Source organism: Eulemur rufifrons, chromosome 16 (genome assembly GCF_041146395.1).
Source record: "Eulemur rufifrons isolate Redbay chromosome 16, OSU_ERuf_1, whole genome shotgun sequence".
NCBI lineage: Eukaryota > Metazoa > Chordata > Mammalia > Primates > Lemuridae > Eulemur > Eulemur rufifrons.
This window is the reverse complement of record NC_090998.1, coordinates 39,992,605-40,016,524: the sequence shown is the minus strand read 5'-3', so window position 1 is coordinate 40,016,524 and position 23,920 is coordinate 39,992,605. Positions and strand designations below refer to the sequence as shown.

The window sequence follows — 23,920 nt, the reverse complement described above, 5'->3', positions numbered from 1 at the left end:
ACCACTGAGCTCTATGGCCTCATGGGACTGGTGTCAGAACTGAATCATAATAGTTAACATGTACTGGACTCTTATGCAATTTACTACAATACTATCTCCATTTAAAATATGGTAACTGAGGCATACAGAAGGTAGGCCCTTCCTTGCCCAAGGTCTCACAGCTAAGAAATGGTGAGACTGAGAGATGAACCTAGGTTCTCACCTCTACACTAAATTGAAATACATACTGAGATAGTGTATATATATATAAAATTATACTATCTACCACTTTTGGAGCACTTACTATGTGCCAGGCATCAATCTAAACTTTTTTTTTTTTTTTTGAGACAGAGTCTCAATCTGTTGCCCAGGCTAGAGTGCCGTGGTGTCAGCCTTGCTCACAGCAACCTCAACTCCTGGGCTCAAGCAGTCCTTCTGCCTCAGCCTCCCGAGTAGCTGGGATTACAGGTGTGAGCCACCACACCTGGGCCCGATCTAAACTTTTTATATGTATTAATTCATTCAATCCTCACAATAGCCCTATGAAGTAGGTTCTATTATTTTTTCCTTTTTACAGATGAGGAAACTGAGGCACAGAAGTAAAATCATTTGTCCACAGTCCCGCAGCTAGTAAATATCAAAGCTGAGATTATGAACCCCACAGTTTGTCTCCGGAGTGTGCTCTGAACCTCAGCACTACGGTGTAAAAGGCCTGAGTCCCAGTAAACTGTCAATGATCATTATTCTTCAGCAGGTAGGATGGGAAACTTGTGTCATGGGGCCGGAAGTGGAAAGAGGTAGGAGGACATGCAGAAAATCCATCAGCGAATCACAACTTGGAAGAGGGATGGCCTGCTTGGAGCCTGGCCAGTTAAGAACAGGGCAGATAATACTTGCGTGCAGGAGGGGCGTGGTGCTTCTCCACACCACGTGCTGAAGCTGACTGCGGTGCTAGTGGCAACAGGGAGGAGATTCTGGGCATATTGGAAGGTAGAGCCACCGGGTTTGCTGAAGGAGCATATGTGGGGGAAAAGGGGAAAAGAAGACAAGGATGACAGCAAGACCTGAACATCTGTGGAAGGATGGGGAAGGCTGCCTACAGGTAGAACAGGTTTGGGGTTTGGGAACAGGAGTTCGGTTTTGAACATGTTGAGTATGAGATGAGATATGAGCACTTAGTAGGATGTTGGATATAAGTCTCTAAATTTCCCAGATGAAGTCCAAGTTGGAGATTTAAATTTGGTCGTTGTCAGACTAGGTGAGACCACCTAGGGAGGGAGTGAAGAACGGATTGGCTGCACCCTACAGCTCAGCCCCAGCGACCTATCTAGACCAATCTCCTGCCCTCTCCTTGTGGTCATTCTAAGTGGCAGCTCTGCGGAGGTAAGTGGGTGCACAATTTAAATGTAATAGCCGTGTAGAGCTGGAGATGCTGATGTCAACAAACGACCCAGCCAGAGAGAATTATAATGCTAAAAATTTGAAAGTTGATTTCCCATAACAAGTGTGACTTTCTTACAGTTGAATAGAAGTAAACTAAGTTCAGTTTAACCAGCCATTCCTTGGAGTCTGCTAACTTTACACAGAGAACCTTCCACCTTTAAAAACGACTGTCTAATAAGAAGGTATTTTACACCTTGAAAACCTCAACCATGTCGAGGGTTAAGGGAGTGATTAAAACCACAGAAATGAGGCTGAGTTAAAAGTTGGAATCCCATAAAACAAGTTCCATTTTCCTACACGGGACAAGATTCTTCTTACATCAAACTTCATGTCTGAAACACATGCCTCCCTGGGAACTAGGACCACATAAAACAGCATTAGGTGCCCTTCCTGCAGATCCTCTACCACCTTCTATTCATCCACCTTTTTTTTTTTTTTTTTTTTTTTGAGACAGAGTCTCACTCTGTTGCCCGGGCTAGAGTGCCGTGGCGTCAGCCTAGCTCACGGCAACCTCAAACTCCTGGGCTCAAGCGATCCTTCTGCCTCAGCCTCCCGAGTAGCTGGGACTACAGGCATGTGCCACCATGCCCAGCTAATTTTTTCCTTCTATATATATTTTTAGTTGTTTGGCTAATTTCTTTCTATTTTTAGTAGAGATGGGGTCTTGCTCTTGCTCAGGCTCGTCTCCAACTCCTGAGCTCAAACAATCCTCCCGCCTCGGCCTCCCAGAGTGCTAGGATTACAGGCGTGAACCACCGCGCCTGGCCTATTCATCCACCTTAAACATACTCTATCATAGTTACCTTTTTATTTCCTTGGTCCCCCAAATTGGATTGTAACCTTGACAAAGGTGGGACATGTGTTTTTTCTCCATTGAATTTCCAATGTCCAGTACACAGTAACCACTGATATATGTATTGAAAAACAGGCCAGGTGCGGTGGCTCATGCCTGTAATCCTAGCACTCTGGAAGGCTGCGGCGGGAGGAACCCTCGAGGTCAGTTCAAGACAAGCCTGAGCAAGAGCGAGACCTCATCTCTACTAAATATAGAAAGAAATTAGCTGGACAACTAAAAAATATATAGAAAAAATTAGCCGGGCATGGTGGCGCATTCCTGTAGTCCCAGCTACTCGGGAGGCTGAGGCAGGAGGATTGCTTGAGCCCAGGAGTTTGAGGTTGCTGTGAGTGAGGCTGATCCCATGGCACTCTAGCTCAGGCAACAGAGTGAGACTCTGTCTCAAAAAAAAAAAAAGAAAAAAGAAAAACAAGGGACAAGGCATTTCAAGATTTCTTCTAATAGGATTACAGGCTACTCTAGGGAGTTCTAATTTCTTTGGCATTTCCCAGTGCTCCTCCTGGGTGGCTTGAAATGTTGCCCTAAACCCAAAGCCATTCCAGAAAAGAATGACAGGTAGAATCAAGTCCTCTAGCTTGTTCTTCCCCACTGAAAGTCCTGGATGGCCCTGGACCTCTCTGGATTCTCAGGTTGTGGCAAGTGCCTCAGCACCCACAGTTCATTCACCCCAAGGATGCCTGGGTTTTTAGATGTCAGCACAGGAAAGCAAGGGATAAGTGAACCATCTGATAGCCAACCAGGGTGCCTTGCCAGGTCTGATTCAGGTGTTTTTCAAACTCAACTCACCGGAGAAAGAAGGCAAAGGAGGAGGCTCTGGGTGGCCTCTGGCTCCCACCCCAGCTTCAACCAGAGCGGCTCTGCTGTGATCTGTTTATGTATTGGGATTCTGCTGCTGGGGTGGGGACATGGGCCTCTTCTCTTGAAACAGACAGCTGATTGTCTCTCCTGCCTGGGCGTCAGGCTGTGGACACTGCATGGCGTCATGGGCTCAGAGGAGGCCATCCAGATGTGCTGTTTATCCCAGTCATTGGGGAGGTGGTCAAAAAGCAAACTGAAGATGGCTGTCTAGTCACTGAAACCAAGCCACAGCCTGATTGGAAAGGCTTGAAAAAATGTGGAACTTTCCTGGCAAGGGGAGGGGAGCAGGTCCAGGGGAAAGTGCACAGATACCAAGCAAGGGGAACTCACAGGGCACAGCTCAGAGTGAAAATGCTGAGCATCAACATGTTAGAGAGGTGCATATATCACATACATGTCCCTGATAAGAGTCATCTAAAGGTAAGACAGAAAGACAAGGGAGATCTGGGGTCTCGGACAAGGGAGTTGTTTGCTTCTGCTCTGTCTGGATTTTTGGTGGGCTGAAGTCTGGTTGGTGGGTTGGAGAGGGCCTATGTGTGGCCAGAGGCTCTGAGCCAGGACTGATCTTGCCCTTGAAACAAAGGACCAGACACTGAGGACCCAGGTCCTCATAGCTCATGGAATCTCAAGGGTGGAAAGGATACCAGAATCCCCCAAGCCTTGTCACTGTTTGAATCCCCTAAGAACACAGTCACAAAGTGGGCACCTGCCTCTGCTCAGCCACTCCCCGTGAGTGGCCATGGTGCGCAGCAAGAAACCAGAGGCCACAATAAGGCTATGAGCAGGCTTTAAGCCCCTCTTGAGCAGATGCCTCCTTGCCATACAATGACTGGCTACTGCTGTCTCTCACCTAATGGCCACCTTTGGAATTGGAATTCTTTTCGCCATGAAATGTATGTATTAAGCAATAATGGACCCAGATTGCACACCTTTCCTTTCAATTTTGTCTCTTCCTCGTATTTGAATTTGCAAATGACTTGCTAATTGGCTTATATATGTAACAACTTTCATGGCTCATCTTAATTCCAGAAGTGGCGGTAAATTGCCAAGTTCTCTGCAAAATTTATGGAAGACTCCCATGTACAAAATCAGGGAGGGGGAGGTAACACCCAGGAATGAGGCTAGAGCTCCAGTGGGGCAGGCAGTCGCTCACCAGTTCTTCCGGCAAATTCCTCTGCCACCCCCTATACTACCTGAAAAGAGAAGGCTCACTTATTTTTTTTTTTCAAATTGCTAGGTATATGGAATTGCTTGCCCTCTCCTTAAACCCCACTCTAGAGGGTTAGGGAAGGAACAGGAGGGAAGGGCCCACTTGTTTCTCCTTGTCTGGTTGATCAAGGAACACTCCCTCAAGGCGTGAAGATGCTAAAACCCCAGGGGGATCCAGCAATTCCACTCCTAGGTATATACCTAAAAGAATTGGAAGCAGATGTTCAAATAAATTATACACAATATTCATAGATGCACTATTCACAATAGCCAAAAGGTAGAGCAACCCAAATATCCATCAACTGAGTGGATGAGAACAAAATGTAGTATACCCATACAATAGAATATTATTCAGTCATAAAAGGATGGAATTCTGATACATGCTACAACGTGAATGAACCTTGAAAACATTATAAGTAAAAGAAGCCAGACACAGAAGGCCACATATTGTAGGATTCCATTTTTATGAAATATTCAGAATAGAGAAGTCCATAAAGAAAGCAGATTAGTGGTTGCCAGGGCTGGGAAGTCGTGGTGGAAGGTGAGTGACTACTAGTTGATATAGTGTTTCCCTTTGGGTTGACGAAAACATTCTGGAACTAAATAGCAGTGATGGTTGTGAATATACTAAATTCCACTGAATGAATGGTGCACTTTAAGATGGCTAAAATGGTGAATTTTACATTAGATGACTTTGTCTTAGTCTGCTTGGGCTGCTAGAACAAAACCATAAACTGGGTGGCTTATAAACAACAGAGATTTATTTCTCGAAGAACTGGAGGCTGGGAAGATCAAGGTGTTGGTGTCTTGTGAGGGCCCACTGCTTCATAGAGCCTTCTTACTGTGTCCTCATAGTGGAAGGGATGAGGGTATCTCTTAGGCCTCTTTCATAAGAGCACTAATCCCATTTCTAACCACCTCTTGGAGGCCCCCCTCTTAATACCATCACCTTGGGAGTTAGAATTTCAACATATGAATTTGGGAGGGGGCAGGGCTGGGAAACACAAGCATTCAGACCATAGCAGAATTTTACCTCAATAAAAAACAACAGTAATCCCAACACTATGAGTGGTTGAGGTAGGAGAATCACTTGAGGCCAGGAGTTGGAGGCTGCAGTGAGCTATGATCACACCACTGCACTCCAACCTGGGAGACAGAGCAAGACCCTGTCTCTAAAAAACAAACAAACAAAAACAACAGTAAACTCAGAGAGGGGAAAAGGAAGGGAAAGGTGGCTCCAGAACACCTCTTGGAGCTCCGTTTCCTCATCTGTAACATGGTGATACTAATGCCCTCCATTCTGCATCCCCCAGAGGTGGCAGGAGTAATACTTCAATTAGTGTTACATAAAATGCTTAGCACACAGCACGCAATAAATGCTAATTGCCTTCTTTCCTATAAAAGTGTCTAAACCTATTTGCCCCCTTTATTCCTTTTATTTCTTACAACTGTGATTTGTGGCTCCAGCCAGGCAACCTGTCTTCACGTGGGCTTTGCCCAGTCCTTCTCACTGCACGTGGCAGGCTGTCCCACCATCTGGGATGTCCTGTCCCCTGTGTTACAGATCACTATGACCCTTCGGTCACTGCCACAGAATCACCTGAGAGCTGATTCCCTGGGGTCTACACATTGAATCAGACTCTCTAAGGGTAGTTTGGGAAGGGGCCTGGGGACCTGCATTTTTAATAAATACTCCAGCCGATGATCATGCATATTAAAGTTTGAGACCACTGTTTTAATTTATGTCTTTACCATTTCTTCTAGGAAGTCTGCCCAGATTTCTCCCCCGAGAAGCACTCTGATACTCAGCGTGCTCCTTACCTGTGTCTAAGGTTCTGAGCGTCCAAGGGTCAGATTCACCTTGGTTTCTCCTGGGTGTGCACTCTCCCACTGGACTGGGGAACACCCAGGAACAGATGCCCAGCCCTCTCATTCATCTTGTCACCCTAAGCACAGATGGCCCTGGTTCCTCCTAGTGTTTGTAGTAGGTTCTACTGGGATGCTGTAGAAAGTGAGACACTTTAGTTTCAAAGTTCTTAGAATCCTGCTCTCTTTAATTCTGCAGATACTTCGGAGAACCTAGGTTCTCTGTCCTACCATTTCTATTTCTGACTTTCCTAGATGGTATGGAAATTGCATTACTGTGTCGCATCAGCCTTTGCTTTTCCAATCCCATCTTACCCAGGATGCACTAGGTGTGGGCGGGCCCCCAGCACACCCTGACAAGTGACCATGGATCCTGGAGCCGGGCCAGAGTCTTCTCTGACTGTCAATGAGCAGGTATCATCTGGGGCGGGAAGAGGTGGGTGGGTGGGGGTGAGGCACTGAGAGTGTGGGCAAGGGAGGAAGACTCCACAGAGCCCCTCAGTGTCTCTTACCAAGGTTCATGATCATGTCACTGACCCAGAGGTAGTTGCCAGCTAGGATTTCTTAGGGGCTGAGTTTGGAGATTTTAAGCTGTGACTTTAAAAAGTGGAATTAAAATGTACAAACACGTATAAGTTTACATGGGGAAAGGTTTGGACATCAGGTAATTTACTGTTTAGTTTTTCTTCTTGCATATATGTATATATATATATATATATATATATTCTAATTTTTCAACAGTGACTATTTATTACTTATGTCACTTTTAAAAGGAGAAAAGAGATTAACATCTCTTAAAATGTAATCGGAATGAAATCCCTCATAGGTCAAGTTTGAGTCAGTGAGGAAACTGCTTTTGGGGATTTATTTCACTTCGATTCTCCTGAAGGGTCACATTGTCACTTTTTCCAGCACAGTCTCTGGCTGGATCCAATTTTCAGGCCTAAGGAATGTGTTGTGAAAGTGGCGTTGGGCACAGGCCAAGTGCAGGGGAGGCCTGACACCAAGCTTCTTGATGAACAGAGTTTGTGTCTGATTCTTGAGCTGCCCAGTGGGCTGCATTTCCAGGCTGGGGGCACAGAGCGAAGTGCAGGGTGCATGGCCAGGGGAAGAAAACCACGTGTCCTGAGGCTTGGGGACCACCTGCATCACTTGTGCGTGGAGGATCCTCTGGAGGACTGGGCATGCCCACGGCAGATGGCACGACTGGAGCCGCAGGCCCAGACACACAGCTGCAGCCCAGGAGTGGGGCGGTGTGGAGAGGGAGAGGCCACATCTTCAGGGCTCTTCAGCCTTGTTTCAGGAAGTTAGCTTGCAGGGAAATCCTGAGCCTTTTCCCCGGAGTTTTGGAAATAAAATTACTCAGCATTGTGGAGCATTCATTTTCCACCCCTTTATCTTTGGGGAACTTCCAGATGGTTTCAAGGGAAGTGAAAAGGGATTTGCTTCATGGCCCAACTTAAGCTGTGGCTACTGTGTTAGGAGCCCTCGTAGTCGCACTCCAACATCCTAGCCACCAAGGGGACATGCTTGCAAGGTTGTGGTACGGGCCACCTACCACTCCCGGAACTGAGTCCACGAGAGGGAGCAAAGAGAATTGTCTCCCATGTGGTTTGGCTCTGTGGGACTTTTTCCAGCAGTGTCAAGCCCTTCTCCCTGTCACTAGGGGCTGCTTTCTTCTAGCAGCAGTTTCCCTGCAGTCAGGGAGCTGCAGCCTGCCCAGGTTCTGGGATCCTCACAGAGCACACAGCCCTCTGGACAGGAGGTCTGCATCCTGAGGTGCCCTCTCCTCTCTACCCCAGCATGCCCAGAGCTTCTGCCCCAGGGCTGTGCCGGCCCCTCCCCGCAGCAGCATCCCCGTGCTCCGCTTGCAGGTCATCGTGATGTCAGGCCATGAGACCATCCGAGTGCTGGAAGTTGGAGTGGATGCCCAGCTCCCCGCTGAGGAGGTGGGCAAAGGACTGGAGGGTGTGGCCGCCACCGAGGGCTCCCAGAGTGGAGGCCCTGCTGAAGCCAGCGAAGCCGCCGGTGAAGCTGGGCCAGACAACCCAGACTCCTCTGCAGAGGCAACTGGTACGAGGCCATTGCTCCCACCTGGTATTGCTCCACCAGAGTTCCTTCTGTGATCCCCCGGGGAGCCAGCATGTGTCCCTGGGGCCCAGGTGGCCTTAGGGTCTTGTCTTCCTGTCCCCTTGGACAGCTTCTGGCCATAGCCTGCGCTTCTAGTCAGCTGCCAGGGCTGCTCTGCACTCCTTATTCCTGGAACTTTAGTTCTAGTTTTAGTCACTTCCAGACCTAAACTGGGAAGGGTCAGGGGGAGGTGGACGGGGATTGGCAGGGCTCAGTTCAGGGGGTTGAATCAACCTCAGAAGGCTCCTAGATCTAAACCAGACCCTCAGGCCCAGTGCAGAGAGGACTGGACCCTCAGGGTCCTGCCAGCCTTTCTAACTCAGTCCTTTTTGTAGTATAGCTAGGAGGTCCCAGGGGCTGAGGATGGGAGGGCATTTTACCTACTTCAGATTAAGGATGCAGATTATTTAGGATTTTGCAGAATTTCTGCTTCCTCCCCCCCAGCCGATTTATAGGTGCTACCCTTCTCCAAAGATGACCATAGGGCATGAACTTGATTCTCCTGCTGGTAGCACTGAGATAGCCAGGGCTATTCTAGAGCCTGAGGTGTGGTACGACTCACTGCTGTCTGGCTACAGGGCACCCTTCCCTTGACCTTCCTGGGAAGCGCTGGGCCTCCTTTGCTGGTGCCCCAGAACACGGCAGTTCATCTCCTCTGGCCTTCTGCTGTACGTCACCCCTTCCCTAGGCTGGAGATCTGGGCTGGTGGGGGTGGGCCAGGAGGAGAAGCCAAGAAGAGAGCAAATGAGAATGGACAAACTTTCGAGAAACAGCAACTCCTTAACAAGAAAGCCGCATGACTTCACATACTTGCTGTACCTGCAAATCAGTATGCAGATTCTTTGGGACCCTAATAACCCGAGTTACTGTTTTCCCTTTTGAATAAGGGAATGACAAGAGACATGACCATTTTTCCCTAGCCTGGAAATGCTCTGCTTCCATGTTGAGGCCAGGATGGGTCATCACCTGTTCCCAAGGGGCAGCGCCCTGGAGGGCAGGCAGGGAAGACAAGGACTCTACTATGTCCCTGCCACCCTTTCCATTCAGCATAGCCATTACGGAATGGATGGAGGCCCGTTTCAGAACATTTGGAAGGTTTCTCAGGTTTATTTGCAGTGCCCCAACTTCCCTTTTCACCCTTTTATCCATCTTCCATATCATTTCCTCTGATGCCTCAATTCTGCTCCTTTTCAAACCTGCTCTCAGTAATGGATCCTGAATCAATTATTTACACCTTTGCATGAGTGTTGATGGTGGTGTGCATCTTCTTCCAGAGGTTTGTGTACTTAAGCCTTTCATGAAAGCCTTCCTCTCTGTAAAGGAATTTTAGTCATTGTCAAGCAGGTAAGGGAGGTATTTGATGGTGCTACCTAAGAAGCTGCCGGATTAGATTGATGGAACCTTTCTAGATGTGCAGGATTAAGAAGAGTTTCCTCTTATTAAAACAAAACAAGACTAAGTAACAGGAAACTTTCTCAGGATGAAAAAAGAATCTAGTGGTTTGTGTCACTCTAAATTACTATCCCGTCTTTGTCACAGACATATATTTTTATAGTTGTGGCCAAAGGGTAGACTATGTAGTATGATACCACCATATTATTTCATATGCCCATTTCCATTATTGACATAGATTCACACACCTGCTTCTGGTTTGGGCCATTGTAAAAACTGTCTGATTTTTCATTCTCATAAACAGTGCTGCTTTGAATGTCTTTGTATTGGTCCTTTAAAATATTTTTCATATTTTATTTATTTATTAATAGAGAGGGGATCTTGCTGTGTTGCCCAGTCTGGTCTTGAACTCCTGGGCTCAAACTGTCCTCCCACCTCAGCCCCTCAAGTAGCTGGGATTACAGGCTCACCCCACCACACCCAGTTTAGAAAACACTTTTTTGTGGTGTAGTGTACTAAAATTCCTTTTGAAGAGAAATTAATTATTAACATAGGAGGAAGTCATCACATGGAAAAATACAAAATCTTGCTATCAATGAGAAGAAAAGTAATTGACTTTAAGGTATCACGTGGCTGTTAAGCCAGAAAATAAATAAACAGTGACAAATTGGGTGTTGCTGTGGAGAAATAGGTACATTGTTGAAGGTTGGGTGAATTGGTTTCGCTTCTCTGTACACTCTAGCAGGAAGCAACAGAAGCTCTAAGTGTTTGTAAACCCTTGGACCCCATGGTCCTACTTTGGAAATATGCCCTAATAAAATGAATATTTTATTTCTTCAGATGCTAAGCTTTTATCATTTCTGTTTGGCACATTCCCATTTTCTCACTTTCCTTTTATGATTCATTACATTTTGTCCAAAAGGATATTTTTTAAATGTTCATATTTTCAGATTATCCTTAACCTGTGATTTTTTTTTCAGTAGTTAGAAAAGTATCTTTCCTCCACAGAGGAGATAAACCTTCCATTTCATTTCCCTTTGCTATTTTACAAGGCCTTTGTTGCTGCATGCTTGTCTCTTTAATCCTTCAACTACCTGGGTTTTATTATTATATGCTGTGAACAGTATAGTTCTGGGTTAGTTCGATGCCTTTCCAGATTAAAACACAGGCTAGTACTGCAGGGTTAGGTAGAACCCTGAAGGTTATTTGATTCATTGGTTCCCACTGTGTGCTGAATCATGACAGAGCTTTAAAGAAAAAAAGAGAGAGAGGAGAGGTATCTCACTGCCACTCCTGGACATTCTGGTTCAGCAGGCCTAGAATAGGGCCAAGAAACAAATGCCCAGCGGTATTAAGAAGCCACTGATCTGGTCCAATATCCATCACCCACTATCTAGACTCCTTTTAATGTCTCACCATATATTAAACAATAATCCTCCTCCTCACTGTCGTGTGGATGTGAAGAGGTTTCCTGGTGGGAGCACCCCAGTACCTGAGGCAAAAAGGTAGCAAGAAGAGGCAAAAAGCTCCAGTTCATGGGAAGTTTCTTTCTTTCTTTCTTTTTATTTATTTTATTTTATTTTGTTTTATTTTTTGAGACAGAGTCTCACTCTGTTGCCCAGGCTAGAGTGCCGTGGTGTCAGCCTAGCTCACAGCAACCTCAAACTCCTGGGTGCAAGCAATCCTCCTGCCTCAGCCTCCCGAATAGCTGGGACCACAGGCATGTGTCACCATGCCCGGCTAATTTTTTCCTCTATATACTTTTAGTTGTCCAGATAATTTCCTTTCTATTTTTAGTAGAGACAGGGTCTCGCTCTTGCTCAGGCTGGTCTCGAACTCCTGACCTCGAGCGATCCTCCCGCCTCGGCCTCCCAGAGTGCTAGGATTACAGGTGTGAGCCACCGCGCCCAGCCCATGGGAAGTTTCTTTAGAAACTCACAGAAGCTGCTCATCCTGACTTTAGCCCTCAGGGAATGGCAGAGCAAAGCTGGCTGGCCTGGAGAGCCCCGTGATCCTGCAATGTGGCAAAGACATGTCCAGGGACTACTGCTTCCAGGACTTTGCCCTTCAGGAACCCCTGCTCCTTCCCCAAGCCAACACCTACGTCCAAAAAGTAGCCTGAAGGTGGGGTGAACAATAATTCAGTTGCTGGATAAGCCAAGGACAGCTGCTGCCATCAATTCTAGCTCCTTCCCTCCCTGACAGGTGTGCTTTAGGCCCCTTGACTGATTATGTGACAGGTCCCATAGAGCCAGGAAATGAAGGGCTAATAGGCAACTGTGCAGCCTGCAGATTCTTCATCTAGATGTGGGAAGAGGGTGGCTTACCTTCCAGATCTGGCACAGGGCTCCCCAGCCTCCTATTCTCACTACCAGTAGCTCCTGGCAAGCTTCGAAGCTGCCTCATGGCCAGGGAAGGAAGTTGGTTTTGGGTTATGCAGAAGCACAATGTGGGGCTGAGAGTTACCAATTCAGGCTGCAGACATGGCGTTCTGCTCTGATCACCCCTCCACTCACATCTGGCTCATTCCTTGTCCTTCTTTCTCTCAATGCCACCTGAAGTGAAGTCACTCCCGGGGATCCCTCCAAGCCCTGCCCCGGCCATTGCCACCTTCAGCCAAGCCCCGAGCCAGCCTCAGGCATCGCAGACCCTGACACCACTGGCTGTGCAAGCTGCCCCCCAGGTAAGGGCCACCCTGGGAGCTGGACAGAGGGCAGTGGGTAGGAGCGAGTCATGGGACAGCCAGCATGGGGTGGCCATGGGATCTTGGAACTTCATGAGGCAGAACAGGGAAGGGGCTGTGGCTTGAGGGAAGGAATCTCCTACTAGGCACCCCCCAGCCTCACCCCTGCCCAGACCAGGCCCATCTGGAAGAGAAGATCTGTGTTTGCCAGGTCATCTCCTGGAGTCCAGCAAGGACTGTAGAAATTCCATTAACTCTTTCATGCTGCCAGAGTTTCTGTTTAATGACTGAATCCCCTTGTCAGTTCCTCCAGGGGAATGCCTGGAAGAGTTAATGAGTTATTCACAGAGCCCTCATTTAGAGCCAGGGAGCAGCCCCCCAGTGCCGTGAGGAGCTGCCTCCAGGATGCTGCAGGCATGCAGAGCTCCCTGTGACCTTTCCTGCACGCACTGACCTCTAAGTCGAGTCAAGGGTCTTACCAGAGCTTCTTGGAGGCCTCTGTGGGCCTTGACCACTTGGTTCCACCAGCCTCTTCTCCCTGTTCCCTGGCCACGAAGTGCTGGTCCTGTGGGCAAGGGCCCAGGGAAGGCCTGGGAGGCAGCAGACTGGTGGGAGAGGCCTGGTACCCTTTCCCACGCCGTGGGCAGGGCGACTCCTCTGAAAGCAGGATAGTTGGTTGGTCCAGGCACCCCCCTCAGGTTTGGGCCTCCTGCTAGGACTTGGCTCCTCCCCCCTCATGTGGCCTTTTCCCTATTGCCCTCAGAATGCTTTGTTTGTGCTCAACTGGGTCTGAGAGACCCAGTGTTTGCGCTGTCAATGTTGATTTTTTACTTTTTCTTTTCTTTTTGAAATCTTGTTTGCTTTTGCAGGTCTTGACTCAGGAAAACTTAGCCACAGTTCTGACAGGAGTTATGGTTCCAGCAGGGGCAGTTACTCAACCTCTTCTTATCCCCATCAGTATTGCAGGTCAAGTGGCTGGTCAGCAGGGGCTGGCCGTGTGGACAATTCCTACAGCAACCGTGGCTGCCCTCCCAGGACTGACCGCTGCTTCTCCTACGGGGGGAATTTTCAAGCCACCTTTAGCCGGTCTCCAAGGTAACGGCAACTCTTCCCAGGACTGCACCACCAGGCCCCCCACCACCCTACACTACCACCCCTGCACGTTGCCATGTTGGACTCAGAACCCGCGGCCCACCCAGGGTGACAGCCCTGGAGTCTGGATCTGGTGTCTTGGGCATCCAGCCACAGAGCCACTGCACCACCGTGGGACTCTAGGCCATGACACCATGCTGGCCCAGCAGGCCTTTCTTACTTCAGCCAACTGTCTGAGACTGCCCCTCTCCCCCAGCGCCAGAACTCACCCCATGACCAGCCTCCTGAGAAGGACTGCAAGAAGATTCAACATCTGGTTCTTGAACCTCCACATCTCCTGGCCCAAGGGAGGGGGGATGAGAGCTGTTGGCACGTGCCAGCCCTTCGAGGATCAAGGGAATCGTGGCTGCCTGCTCCCCTTGCCCACTGCCCCAACCCCTCTCAATCTTGTGCCAGATCCCTTGGGCTTGGAGCTGCTCTGGGCTGTGGCTAGGCATTTGAGCAGCTCTGTCTCTGCCTTGCTCCATAGCAGCTGCCGTGCTGAACACCGCTCTCCCGGCACCCGTACAAGCTGCCCCACCAGTACAGGCCTCCTCGCCGGCCCAATCCCGGCCCCCAGGCCAGCCCCAGACGCTGTTCCAGACCCAGCCGCTGCTGCAGACCACACCTGCCATCCTACCGCAGCCCACCGCTGCCACCGCTGCTGCTCCCACCCCCAAGCCAGTGGACACCCCCCCACAGATCACCGTCCAGCCTGCAGGCTTCGCGTTTAGCCCAGGAATCGTAAGCTGCCGCCCTCACCCAGGGCTGACCAGGGATGGACTGAGTTGGGCCAAGGGTGGAACTGACCTGTCCCAAAGTGGAGGACCAGCCCCCCGAATACAGCCCTTTTCCAACATATCAGCAGAGATGGACTCTCTGAGGCTTTCTCCTTGCAGCTGCCAGCCCGTCTATCCCAGATAAAAGCAGACAACCCCTGCCAAGAGGGCCGGGAAAATTCTCCAGAACCTGAACCGCTGGACCAGGCCTGGAGGGTGGGATGATGTCTGGGGATTGCAAGCTTGTGGTCACTAAGGTGCAGCCAGAGGCTTACAGCTCTACGCTGGTGTCCATCCAGTGTAGCTCCTGGCTTGGCAGTGGGAGCTGTTAGATGTGACTAGGATCACATCAGCCTCTCCATTCTGGCCCTTCTACCCTTCCAGGCCTGGCCTGAAAGATTAACCTGAATTATTGTCCATGACCGCGGCCCCACCCTTCCCTGCTGACCCCTGCATCCCTGGAAACTATTCAGCCGCTGGTCATGGGCCTGCAGCCCACATTCACATCTGCCCACCCCAGTGCCCTCAGCCCTCTTCCCTCCGCCTGGGGCTCCTCTTGCCCTGCCCTCTGAGCAAGGCTCTTCCTCCACCCACAGATCGGTGCTGCTTCCCTCGGGGGACAGACCCAGATCCTGGGCTCCCTCACCACAACTCCGGTCATTACCAACGCCATTCCCAGCATGCCGGGGCTCAGCAGCCAGATCCTCACCAATGCTCAGGGACAGGCAAGTGGTCATAGGCAGGGCTGAGGGGCGGGGACTGTGGAGAAGCTGGCAGGGGGTGGCCAGGACTTGGGCTAAGGGTCAGAGAAACTCAGTTCGTATCCCCTGGGCTGCTCTCTGCCGAGGCTGGGGCCAGGCAGGGGCATAGCCACCCCCTGCCCTAGGGGCACTCACTCTAGTTGGGGGGTTTCGTTTATAGAGCACCCACTTTGTGGCCAGGCTTTGTGCTCAGTGCTTTCTCATACATTATCTCACTTTGTTTTGAGTACAAATCTATTGGATGGAGATTTTATTCCCATTTTCTAGGACAGAAGGCTGAGGTTTAGAGAAATTAAGCCACACAGCTGAAATGTGGCAAGCAAGGATTTGCATCTGGGTCTCTCTGAATCCACATCCACACCTATTCGTGTTCCACCACAGCTCTGAGGATGGAATAAAGGAAGTAGCCCCTAGCCTGCGAATCCTTCACTTTATTGATGAGGAAACTGAGGCCAGAGGGGGTTAAGTGGTTTGTTAGTCTCTCCCCCTGACAGTGTGAGGATTTGGGTTCGGGGTGGAGCTGGATGCTACTCTCACACCTGGGGTCGCTGCCTTATTTCCTGCCAGGTTATTGGAACACTTCCGTGGGTAGTGAACTCAGCTAGCGTGGCGGCCCCAGCACCAGCCCAAAGCCTGCAGGTCCAGGCTGTGACCCCCCAACTGTTGTTGAACGCCCAGGGCCAGGTGATTGCGACCCTGGCCAGCAGCCCCCTGCCTCCGCCCGTGGCTGTCCGGAAGCCAAGCACGCCTGAGTCCCCCGCTAAGAGTGAGGTACCAGGGTTGGGAGAGGGAGTGGGGGGGACAGTCAACACTGTCTGGTATGGGTGGCTTCCCTCCAGACTGCTGGGCAGGACAACATCTTATGAAACTCCTAGGAGAGCAGGATACCTCTCCTCAGTAATGAGGTGAGGCCCCAGAGTAGAAGGCCCATGTGAGTCCACACATGTTCTGCCCAGGGAAACAGCACCCCTGCCAAGCCCCTACCCACACACACCAAAAACAGTATATGTGCCCTCAGAGGCCAGTGCCATTCTAAGATGGTGGCAGGAGGAGGTGGTCTAGACTAGGCCTGGATCAGCTCTAGGGTGAACAAACTGCCAGAAAAGCCCTGGAAGGTTAGTTTTGCACCCCTTCCCTCTTCACCCCTTCAGCCTTCTACTCCTCTACTCTGCACAGTGGCTTTGATTAGTCATTTATTTGTTTATTCTAGGAGTATTTTTTGAGTGCGTACTATATTCCAAGTGCTGAAGACACAAAGATGAATAAGACGCCCTTCCTAACCTTAGGCAGCTCAGTGTTGGAAATTAGAAGTCAGCAAGATAAAGACTATGATAGCTGGGCCGGGCACGGTGGCTCACACCTGTAATCCTAGCATTCTGGGAGGCGAGACAGGAGGATTGCTTGAGGTCAGGAGTTTGAGACCAGCCTGAGTGAGAGTGAGACCCCATCTCTACTAAAAGTAGAAAAAATTGGCTGGGTGTGGTGGTGCATGCCTGTGGTCCCAGCTACTCAGGAAGCTGAGGCAGGAGGATTGCTTGAGCCCAGAAGTTTGAGGTTGCTATGAGTTAAGCTGATACCATGGCACTTGCCCGGGTGACAGAGTGAGACTCTGTCTCAAAAAAACAAACAAACAAAAAAAAAACAACAACTATGATAGGGGCATGAATAAGGTGCTTTGGGACCCCAGAGAAGGCAACTCTTGATAAACTTGGGGGATTAGGCAAAGGTTCACAGATAAGGGACATTGAACTAACATAAAGGGATGAAGGTAGGCGTGGTGTCTAGTATGAAGCTATTCAAGAGGCTGAAGCAGGAGGCTCTTGTGAGTTGAGGATTTCGAGGCTGTAGTAATTGTGTCTGTGAAGAATCACTGCACTCCAGGCTTGTCTCTAGGGAAAAAAGGCAGCCAGCGGGGTTGGGGGAGGACGAATTGGATGTGAGCGTGTTCTAACTTTAGGGAACTGCCACCCAGTATCCAAGTATCACATACTTTTTGCAAGAGCAGTGGTTCTCAAACTCAGAATCGCCTGCAGGGCTTGTTGGAACAAAGATTCCTGGGTCTCACCTCAGAGTTTCTTATTCAGTAGGTTTGGAGTTGGGCCCAAGAATTTGCATTTCTAAGTTCCCAGGTGGTATAGAGGCTAGTGGTTCTCAAACGTAGTATGCTGCTTCCAAGCATTGAAAAGAACCTCTTGGCTTTATCTGTAAAATAGGAATTATAAGAGTACCAACTTCAGAAGGTTATGGATGCTAAAGGACATACTACACATAGGCAATTAACACTCTAACACAGGAAGTACTTGGAAAACGGTAGTTCTTATTATTACAATTGTTAGGTGGTAGGGAGCTGCTGCAGGGTTTTTTGCAAGAAAATGGCTGATCAGATGTGCATTTTTAAAAAATCCCCCTGTTATTCAGGTGGGACCAAGAACTGGGCTATGGTTTGAATCCTTGTCACCTGTTACGAGGCAGTTTAAACAGTTCTAGCAAGAGACAAGGAGCTCCGAACTAAGCCCTGGGGATGAAGAAGGAATGAACTTGAGGGCTACCAGAGGGTGAAATCCAGGGAACAGGACCATCTTGGAGAAACTTGCACTTCTTAGAAAGCTTTTTTTTTAAAAAAATCATACCAAAAATACTGATTTCATATAATATACCTTCCCTTGATTAAAAATGATTTTTTTTTTTTTTTTTTTTTTTTTTTTGAGACAGAGTCTCACTCTGTTGCCCAGGCTAGAGTGAGTGCCGTGGCGTCAGCCTAGCTCACAGCAACCTCAAACTCCTGAGCTCAAGCGATCCTCCTGTCAGCCTCCCGAGTAGCTGGGACTACAAGCATGCGCCACCATGCCCGGCTAATTTTTTCTATATATATTTTTAGCTGTCCATATAATTTCTTTCTATTTTTAGTAGAGATGGGGTCTCGCTCTTGCTCAGGCTGGACTCGAACTCCTGAGCTCAAACGATCCGCCCACCTCGGCCTCCCAGAGTGCTAGGATTACAGGCGTGAGCCACCGCGCCCGGCCTAAAAATGATTTTTATAAAAATTCCAACATTTTGTGTCATGTAAAAAGTAAAAATCCCTTCTAATTCCACCTCCAGAGATGACTTCTGTTGATAGCTTGCTTTATATGCCTTAAGATTTTTTTTTCTGGAAATTCATATGTATTAATATTTTTTAAAGGGATTATTCCACTAAAACTTGTTTCATCTAACTTTTCTCACTTAATGCAATGACTCAGACCTCAGAGAACCTAACAGATATACCTTATTCTTTTCTTTTTTGTTTTTGGAGACAGGATCTCACTCTGTTGCCTGGGCTAGAGTGTGGTGGCGTCAGCCTAGCTCACTGTAACCTCAAACTTCTGGGCTCAAGTGATCCTCCTGCCTCAGCCTCCCAAGTAGCTGGGACTACAGGCACACACCACCATGCCCAGCTAATTTTTTCTATTTTTTTGTACAGAAGGGGTCTTATTGTGTTACTCAGGCTGGTCTCAAACTCCTAGCCTCAAGCAATCCTCCTGCCTCGACCTCCCAAAGTGCTGGATTACAGGCGTGAGCCACCATGCCTGGCTACCTTTTTCTTCTTAGTGTCTGCACAACATCTCATTTTAGGGAGGTCCCAGAGGTCACCTAACATTTCTCTGTTAATGGACGTTTGGGGACTGGGAGCCTCTAGAATCAGGTTTAGGCTTCTTTGAGAGCAGAGATTTGAGAGCCGTTATCCCAAGGGTGGGCACTTGCTGGGGCTTTGACCAATCAGGCCAAACTTTTCTGAGCTTCTCACCTGCGTGAATCACAGGTGGCTGTGAGACTCCAGTTTGGTGGGGCATGTTGCTGTGCTTATTTAGAATGGTTTGGTCATTATTGTTGGGTAGGTGTTACTAAGCAGCTTCTAGATCTGCTTTTTGATAGAGGACAAGTGGGGGTGTCCTGGGAAGGTGAGGATTTCATGCCCATTTGTGCCCTGCCTCTGGTCCACCTAGGGATTCTGACCCCCTGAGCCTGGCAGGGGGCAGCAAAGGCTTGTTGTCTCTCTTCTCACAGATGCAGCCCATCCAGCCCACATCAGCTGTGCCCCAGCCTGCTGTGGTCATTGCCAGCCCAGCTCCAGCAGCCAAGCCATCTGCCTCTGCTCCCATCCCAATCACCTGCTCAGAGACCCCCACTGTCAGCCAGTTGGTGTCCAGTAAGTGGTTCCTGGAGGAGCATGGAGAAGAAGGGAAGGCATTTATTTGGGTACCCCAACCTTTTCAGATGCTGCTTTCCTAAATTAACTTCCTGGGGCCCAAAGGGGGAGGGCAGAGGCCCAATGCAAGAGGTTGGCTTTCTTATTCCCATTCCTGTTGAGCTGGATTCTGGGCATGATGATGGTGGAGGCTGCTTAGTTGGCTGTTTGGCTGCTTCTCTAAGAGGCCAAGCCATTGGCTGTCTCTGCTGTGGTCTCTCACCTAGTATTTGAGGAATGTGGATGGCCAACAGGTGTGTTTGGGGCCAGGCATAGGGAGGATGGGGGAGAGTCAGCAGTTAGAACTGGAAGAACTTGAAAATAGACCATCACTCCCGGAGAGCCTGGTTCAGGCCTCTTTCCCCCAAGCCTTGCTTGTCTTGGGGACAGAGGTGATGAGGGTCTTAAGGGTGCACAAGCCTTTTACCAGATGTCCCCACCCCCCCACTACTGCACCAGTCCAGACCAGTGAACCAGATAAGCAGTGATGACTCCTATCTTACACACTCATCCCTGGTCCCTCCCTCTGGCCTAGAGCCACATACTCCAAGTCTGGATGAGGATGGGATCAACTTAGAAGAGATCCGGGAGTTTGCCAAGAACTTTAAGATCCGGCGGCTCTCCCTGGGCCTTACACAGACCCAGGTGGGTCAGGCTCTGACTGCGACAGAAGGTCCAGCCTACAGCCAGTCAGCCATCTGCCGGTGAGTAAGGCTGCCCTGGACAGGATCAGGGCCTGCTTGGGTGTCTGGTGCCATTGGGCACTCATGGGGACCCACTTTCCGTGTTTCCCCTTGCTCTTCCTTCTTCCAAATAAGGAAGATTGTCTTAAGAGTAGACACGTATGGCTGGGGTAGCCAAAGACTGACCCAGTTTTTCTGGGGCCCTGTGAAGTTTATCCTCCAATGCTAAGCATTTATATGGTCTTCTTTGGAGAATCTGAGACCTTAATCCATTTAGGAATCCTATCAGGAAAGGAGTACAGCTTATAAAATTAAACAGAGTAGGAACTTCAGTTCTGTCTTGGCCCTCAACTATAACCTGCCCCACCCCATCAGGCTCCCATCGCCCCTTCTTATAAGACATGACTATAAAGTAATATAGCTGATTTTTCTGTGTGCAGCTGACAAACTGGTTTTGGTGCCGGTACCAAAGGAGAGGGTAGCAGAAAGTTTCAAACAAGGATAAGTGCATGGCTCAGGGATGGCTAAAAAGTTTCATCTGCCTGCCAACTCCATTGTTTAGACCCAGAGTGACTGTTAGAGCGCCTACAATGCTATGTTGAGAATTCTGTTGCTACATCCAGGCCCAGCCAGAAAGAGTAGCCCAACTTGTTAGTGGTCTGCTATGGGAGTGCAATTGCACTCATGACATCTGGATGTCATCTCACGATGACTACTCAAAGGCCTTCACTCATTTAGGTGAAAGTTCTGTATGGTTGTTCATAAGGTAGTTGCACTATTATCATTGCACTACTGATTGAGCTAAGGTCATAGAATGGTTTCCCTGTGAGGACCTGGGACAATGGAGAGTGAGGAGTCTGGCCAGCCTTGGTGGAGGTGGTGCAGGGGGTCCTGGGTCGGTGTCACCAGCCTCAAGGGGAGCAGCCTTTGAGGATAGTGCTTACACCCGAGTGCGGGGTATGCTGAAGAGACCGAGGCACTCTCATTGTCTCTTCCGGGACATTGGTTGCCTGCAGGTTTGAGAAGCTGGACATCACACCCAAGAGTGCCCAGAAGCTGAAGCCAGTGCTGGAGAAGTGGTTGAATGAGGCCGAACTCCGGAACCAGGAAGGCCAGCAGAACCTGATGGAGTTTGTGGGAGGTGAGCCCTCCAAGAAACGCAAACGCCGCACCTCCTTCACCCCACAGGCTATAGAGGCTCTCAATGCCTACTTTGAGAAGAACCCACTGCCCACGGGCCAGGAGATCACTGAGATTGCTAAGGAGCTCAACTATGACCGCGAGGTTGTGCGGGTCTGGTTCTGCAATCGGCGCCAGACACTTAAGAACACCAGCAAGCTGAATGTCTTTCAGATCCCTTAGGGCTCAGCCCCCAGCCCTGTGTTCCAGCACTTTGTACTTTTCCCTTGGCTCCCGGCTGCAGCCACTGCCATGACAACACGTGCAGCCGTGCTCGCCCTAGGTCATGAGACTCCGCTGTGTGCATGTGCGTCAATGCCTCCCTCTTCTCCCACACATATCTCACGTCATGGGGAGGCCTGAGGAGCCCACGTGAGAGCTCCAGGCTCTGGGCTGGCCATGCTGAAGAAGGATTTGTGATATCACTTAGAGAAGCACTTTGCTAACATGGTTTCTGAAGGGTGAATTCTGGCTGGGAACCAGAAAGTCCCCGGCTTTGGGGCAGGGCTGTAGCAGCTCCTAAGGCCATTAGCTCTTGCTTTTGATGGCATTCCCTTTCCGCCCCTCTTCTCCTTTGTTCCTCTGTGTTAGTGTGGCAGGTATGACACTTTATCCAGTGGAGCCACAGTCTCCTGCTGCCCCTCCCCCACACTTTGCCTGCAGGCACAGGGTCCCCCTGAAAGGACCCAGGAGATAAAATTCAGAAAAGTGCTGTGCTGCTTAGAAGGTCAGACTCAATGTCTGCCTTGACCTCAAGGTCAGAAGGGTCCCATAGCCCTGGGGCCAGACGTGTAGTCTTCTCTCCCACCTCTCCCTGGTTCCTTTGAGGGAACAGTTGCACTAAAACAGAACCTGTTCTTTTGTAATCCACGTTGGAAGGAAGCAACAGTGAACTCTACCTGTCCTGTACTTGTCCTGGGTGTGCTGCAGGTTGGGAATTTAAAAAATAAGGCCATTTTCCCTGATTTTAATCTAATCTGTGTCCATAGCCATCCCTCTCACAAAAAGAGTGTGGGTTAAGGGAATTTGCAGCCTGGAAAATCCCACTACAAGCAGGCAGCTCTGGAGAAAAATAAGGAATGCTGACTTGTCCCCAGAACCCCCCCCCAACCCAGTACTGGGGCCTTCTCAAAAGAAGCAAATTAAACAATAAACCAGACAGCAGGGCCCTGGGGGAAAGGACAACATCCTTGAGAGAGCTGATGAGACCGGGAAGGTCTCCTGTGGAAGCTGACTTAACTCTAATTTTCTTTGTAACTTTAAGCCTTGGATACTGGAGGAGAAATCTCATTTTTTCCAGAGTCTTAGGACTATGTATGTGTGTAAGCAATCCCCTCAGTGCTTCTCTGAGTCAACAATATCCCCAGATTAGGATGGGTTTTGCCTTTGGAAGGGGTCGTTCTAGTACATTGGGGGTTGGAATCTCATCCAAGCTGCTAAGTGAGTTTCCAGCCTCACTGTGGCTGGATAGCCCCTAAAATTCAGTATGTGACTCCAGGAGGTCAGGAGAAAACTCAAGAGATTTGTTTAGATGGTCCTGGACTTGCTGTGTAGACTATCCCTAAAGGGGTCAAGCACCCCTCTCTTCACTACTTTTACCTTTCCTGAGCCTGGTCTCTAGCAGTCGCCCTCCACTGCGCCTCAGGTGACTCACCCTGAGGGAATGACTGCCAGGCGAGGGCACGTCCCCACCTCTAGCCCAGCTTCCCCTGGTGGGCTGTGTTTCCTTTCCCACTTACTACTGGTCACTTCCAGGCCTCACAATGCCAGTGTGGCCACCCTCTTGGTAGCCCTGCCAGTGAGCAGAGGAGAGTTGAGTGCTGAACTGTCACACACACGCACACACACACACACACACACACGTGCACATACAGACGTGCACATACACATACACACATGCCCTGCCAGAGCGTGGTGGAGGGAGGGAGCAGGTGAGCAGCTTGCCTGACCCAGCCTCCCAGGAGAGCCTATGTTTCCAATGGGAAGGCTCTATGCTCTAGTTCGGGGTTATCAACTTGCCTGAATAAGATGACAAACTCACGTGGGAGGGGTGTTGTAAACAAGTTTTCAGTAAGAATAGTTGAAGTACTAGAGTTTGTAAAGGATTCAGTGACTTCCCTTCAATAAATTAGAGAGATGCAGATTTTCATGCTCAAACACTTGCTTTCACATATGCTTTCTTTTTTGGGAGAGACAAGTGGATCACAGCTGCTACCCGGGAATAGCATATAATCCAGGGTGTGTCCATGGTGGTGGAGATGCCGGAGGACACTGTCTATCCTGTGTCATGGCAGGAAAAAAAACCATGAACCACTGGCCTAAATTAGGCCTGGCCATGCTTTCTTGGCCCCTCCCTTATCTAAATCTGTCTTCCCAAGGCTGAGCTAGAATTAAACCATTTTCTCCTCTGCTGGAAAGATGGATTGGTCATTCAGAGGAACAACATCAGGGGCAGAATGTTTGCAGGCTGAATTCCCCAGCAGGGTGTCCCTGAAGCATACCCAAAGCAGAGCTCACCAGCCTATGACCTTTGCCCTTGCTCCCCCAAACCCCTGCGAAGCAGCTGGGGCCTGGGCCACTCACCTATGAGGTGGATTTCTTTTTTGGTTTTTGGTAGCATCAGGCTCTGAAGAGAGTTGATACAAATTTTGTTTTGAAAGCATCTTTCTGGACTTAAACCAAGAGCTCGGTGGGTCCTTTGCCATGGAAAGATAGAAGAATGGACAGAAATGGTTTAACTGTGTAT

The 23,920-nt window shown here is 49.4% G+C and overlaps 1 protein-coding gene across 2 annotated transcripts; it reads left to right on the top strand.

Annotated features, from left to right (window-relative positions):
* The first annotated feature begins 1,320 nt into the window (after positions 1–1,320).
* On the top strand, positions 1,321–21,561 carry POU6F1 (POU class 6 homeobox 1). Of its 2 annotated transcripts, XM_069490808.1 has the most exons (11): positions 1,321–1,362; positions 6,531–6,625; positions 8,086–8,284; positions 12,295–12,416; positions 13,286–13,511; positions 14,038–14,291; positions 14,923–15,051; positions 15,655–15,858; positions 19,132–19,273; positions 19,848–20,016; positions 21,012–21,561. In XM_069490808.1, the coding sequence occupies exons 2-11, from the start codon at positions 6,578–6,580 to the stop codon at positions 21,355–21,357; spliced, it is 1,839 nt and encodes a 612-aa protein (XP_069346909.1). In that variant the 5' UTR covers positions 1,321–1,362; positions 6,531–6,577; the 3' UTR covers positions 21,358–21,561. The 2 variants fall into 2 exon arrangements, with proteins under 2 accessions (XP_069346909.1, XP_069346908.1); XM_069490807.1 differs by lacking the exon at positions 1,321–1,362 and having other exon boundaries at positions 6,413–6,625.
* The last annotated feature ends 2,359 nt before the right edge of the window (positions 21,562–23,920 follow it).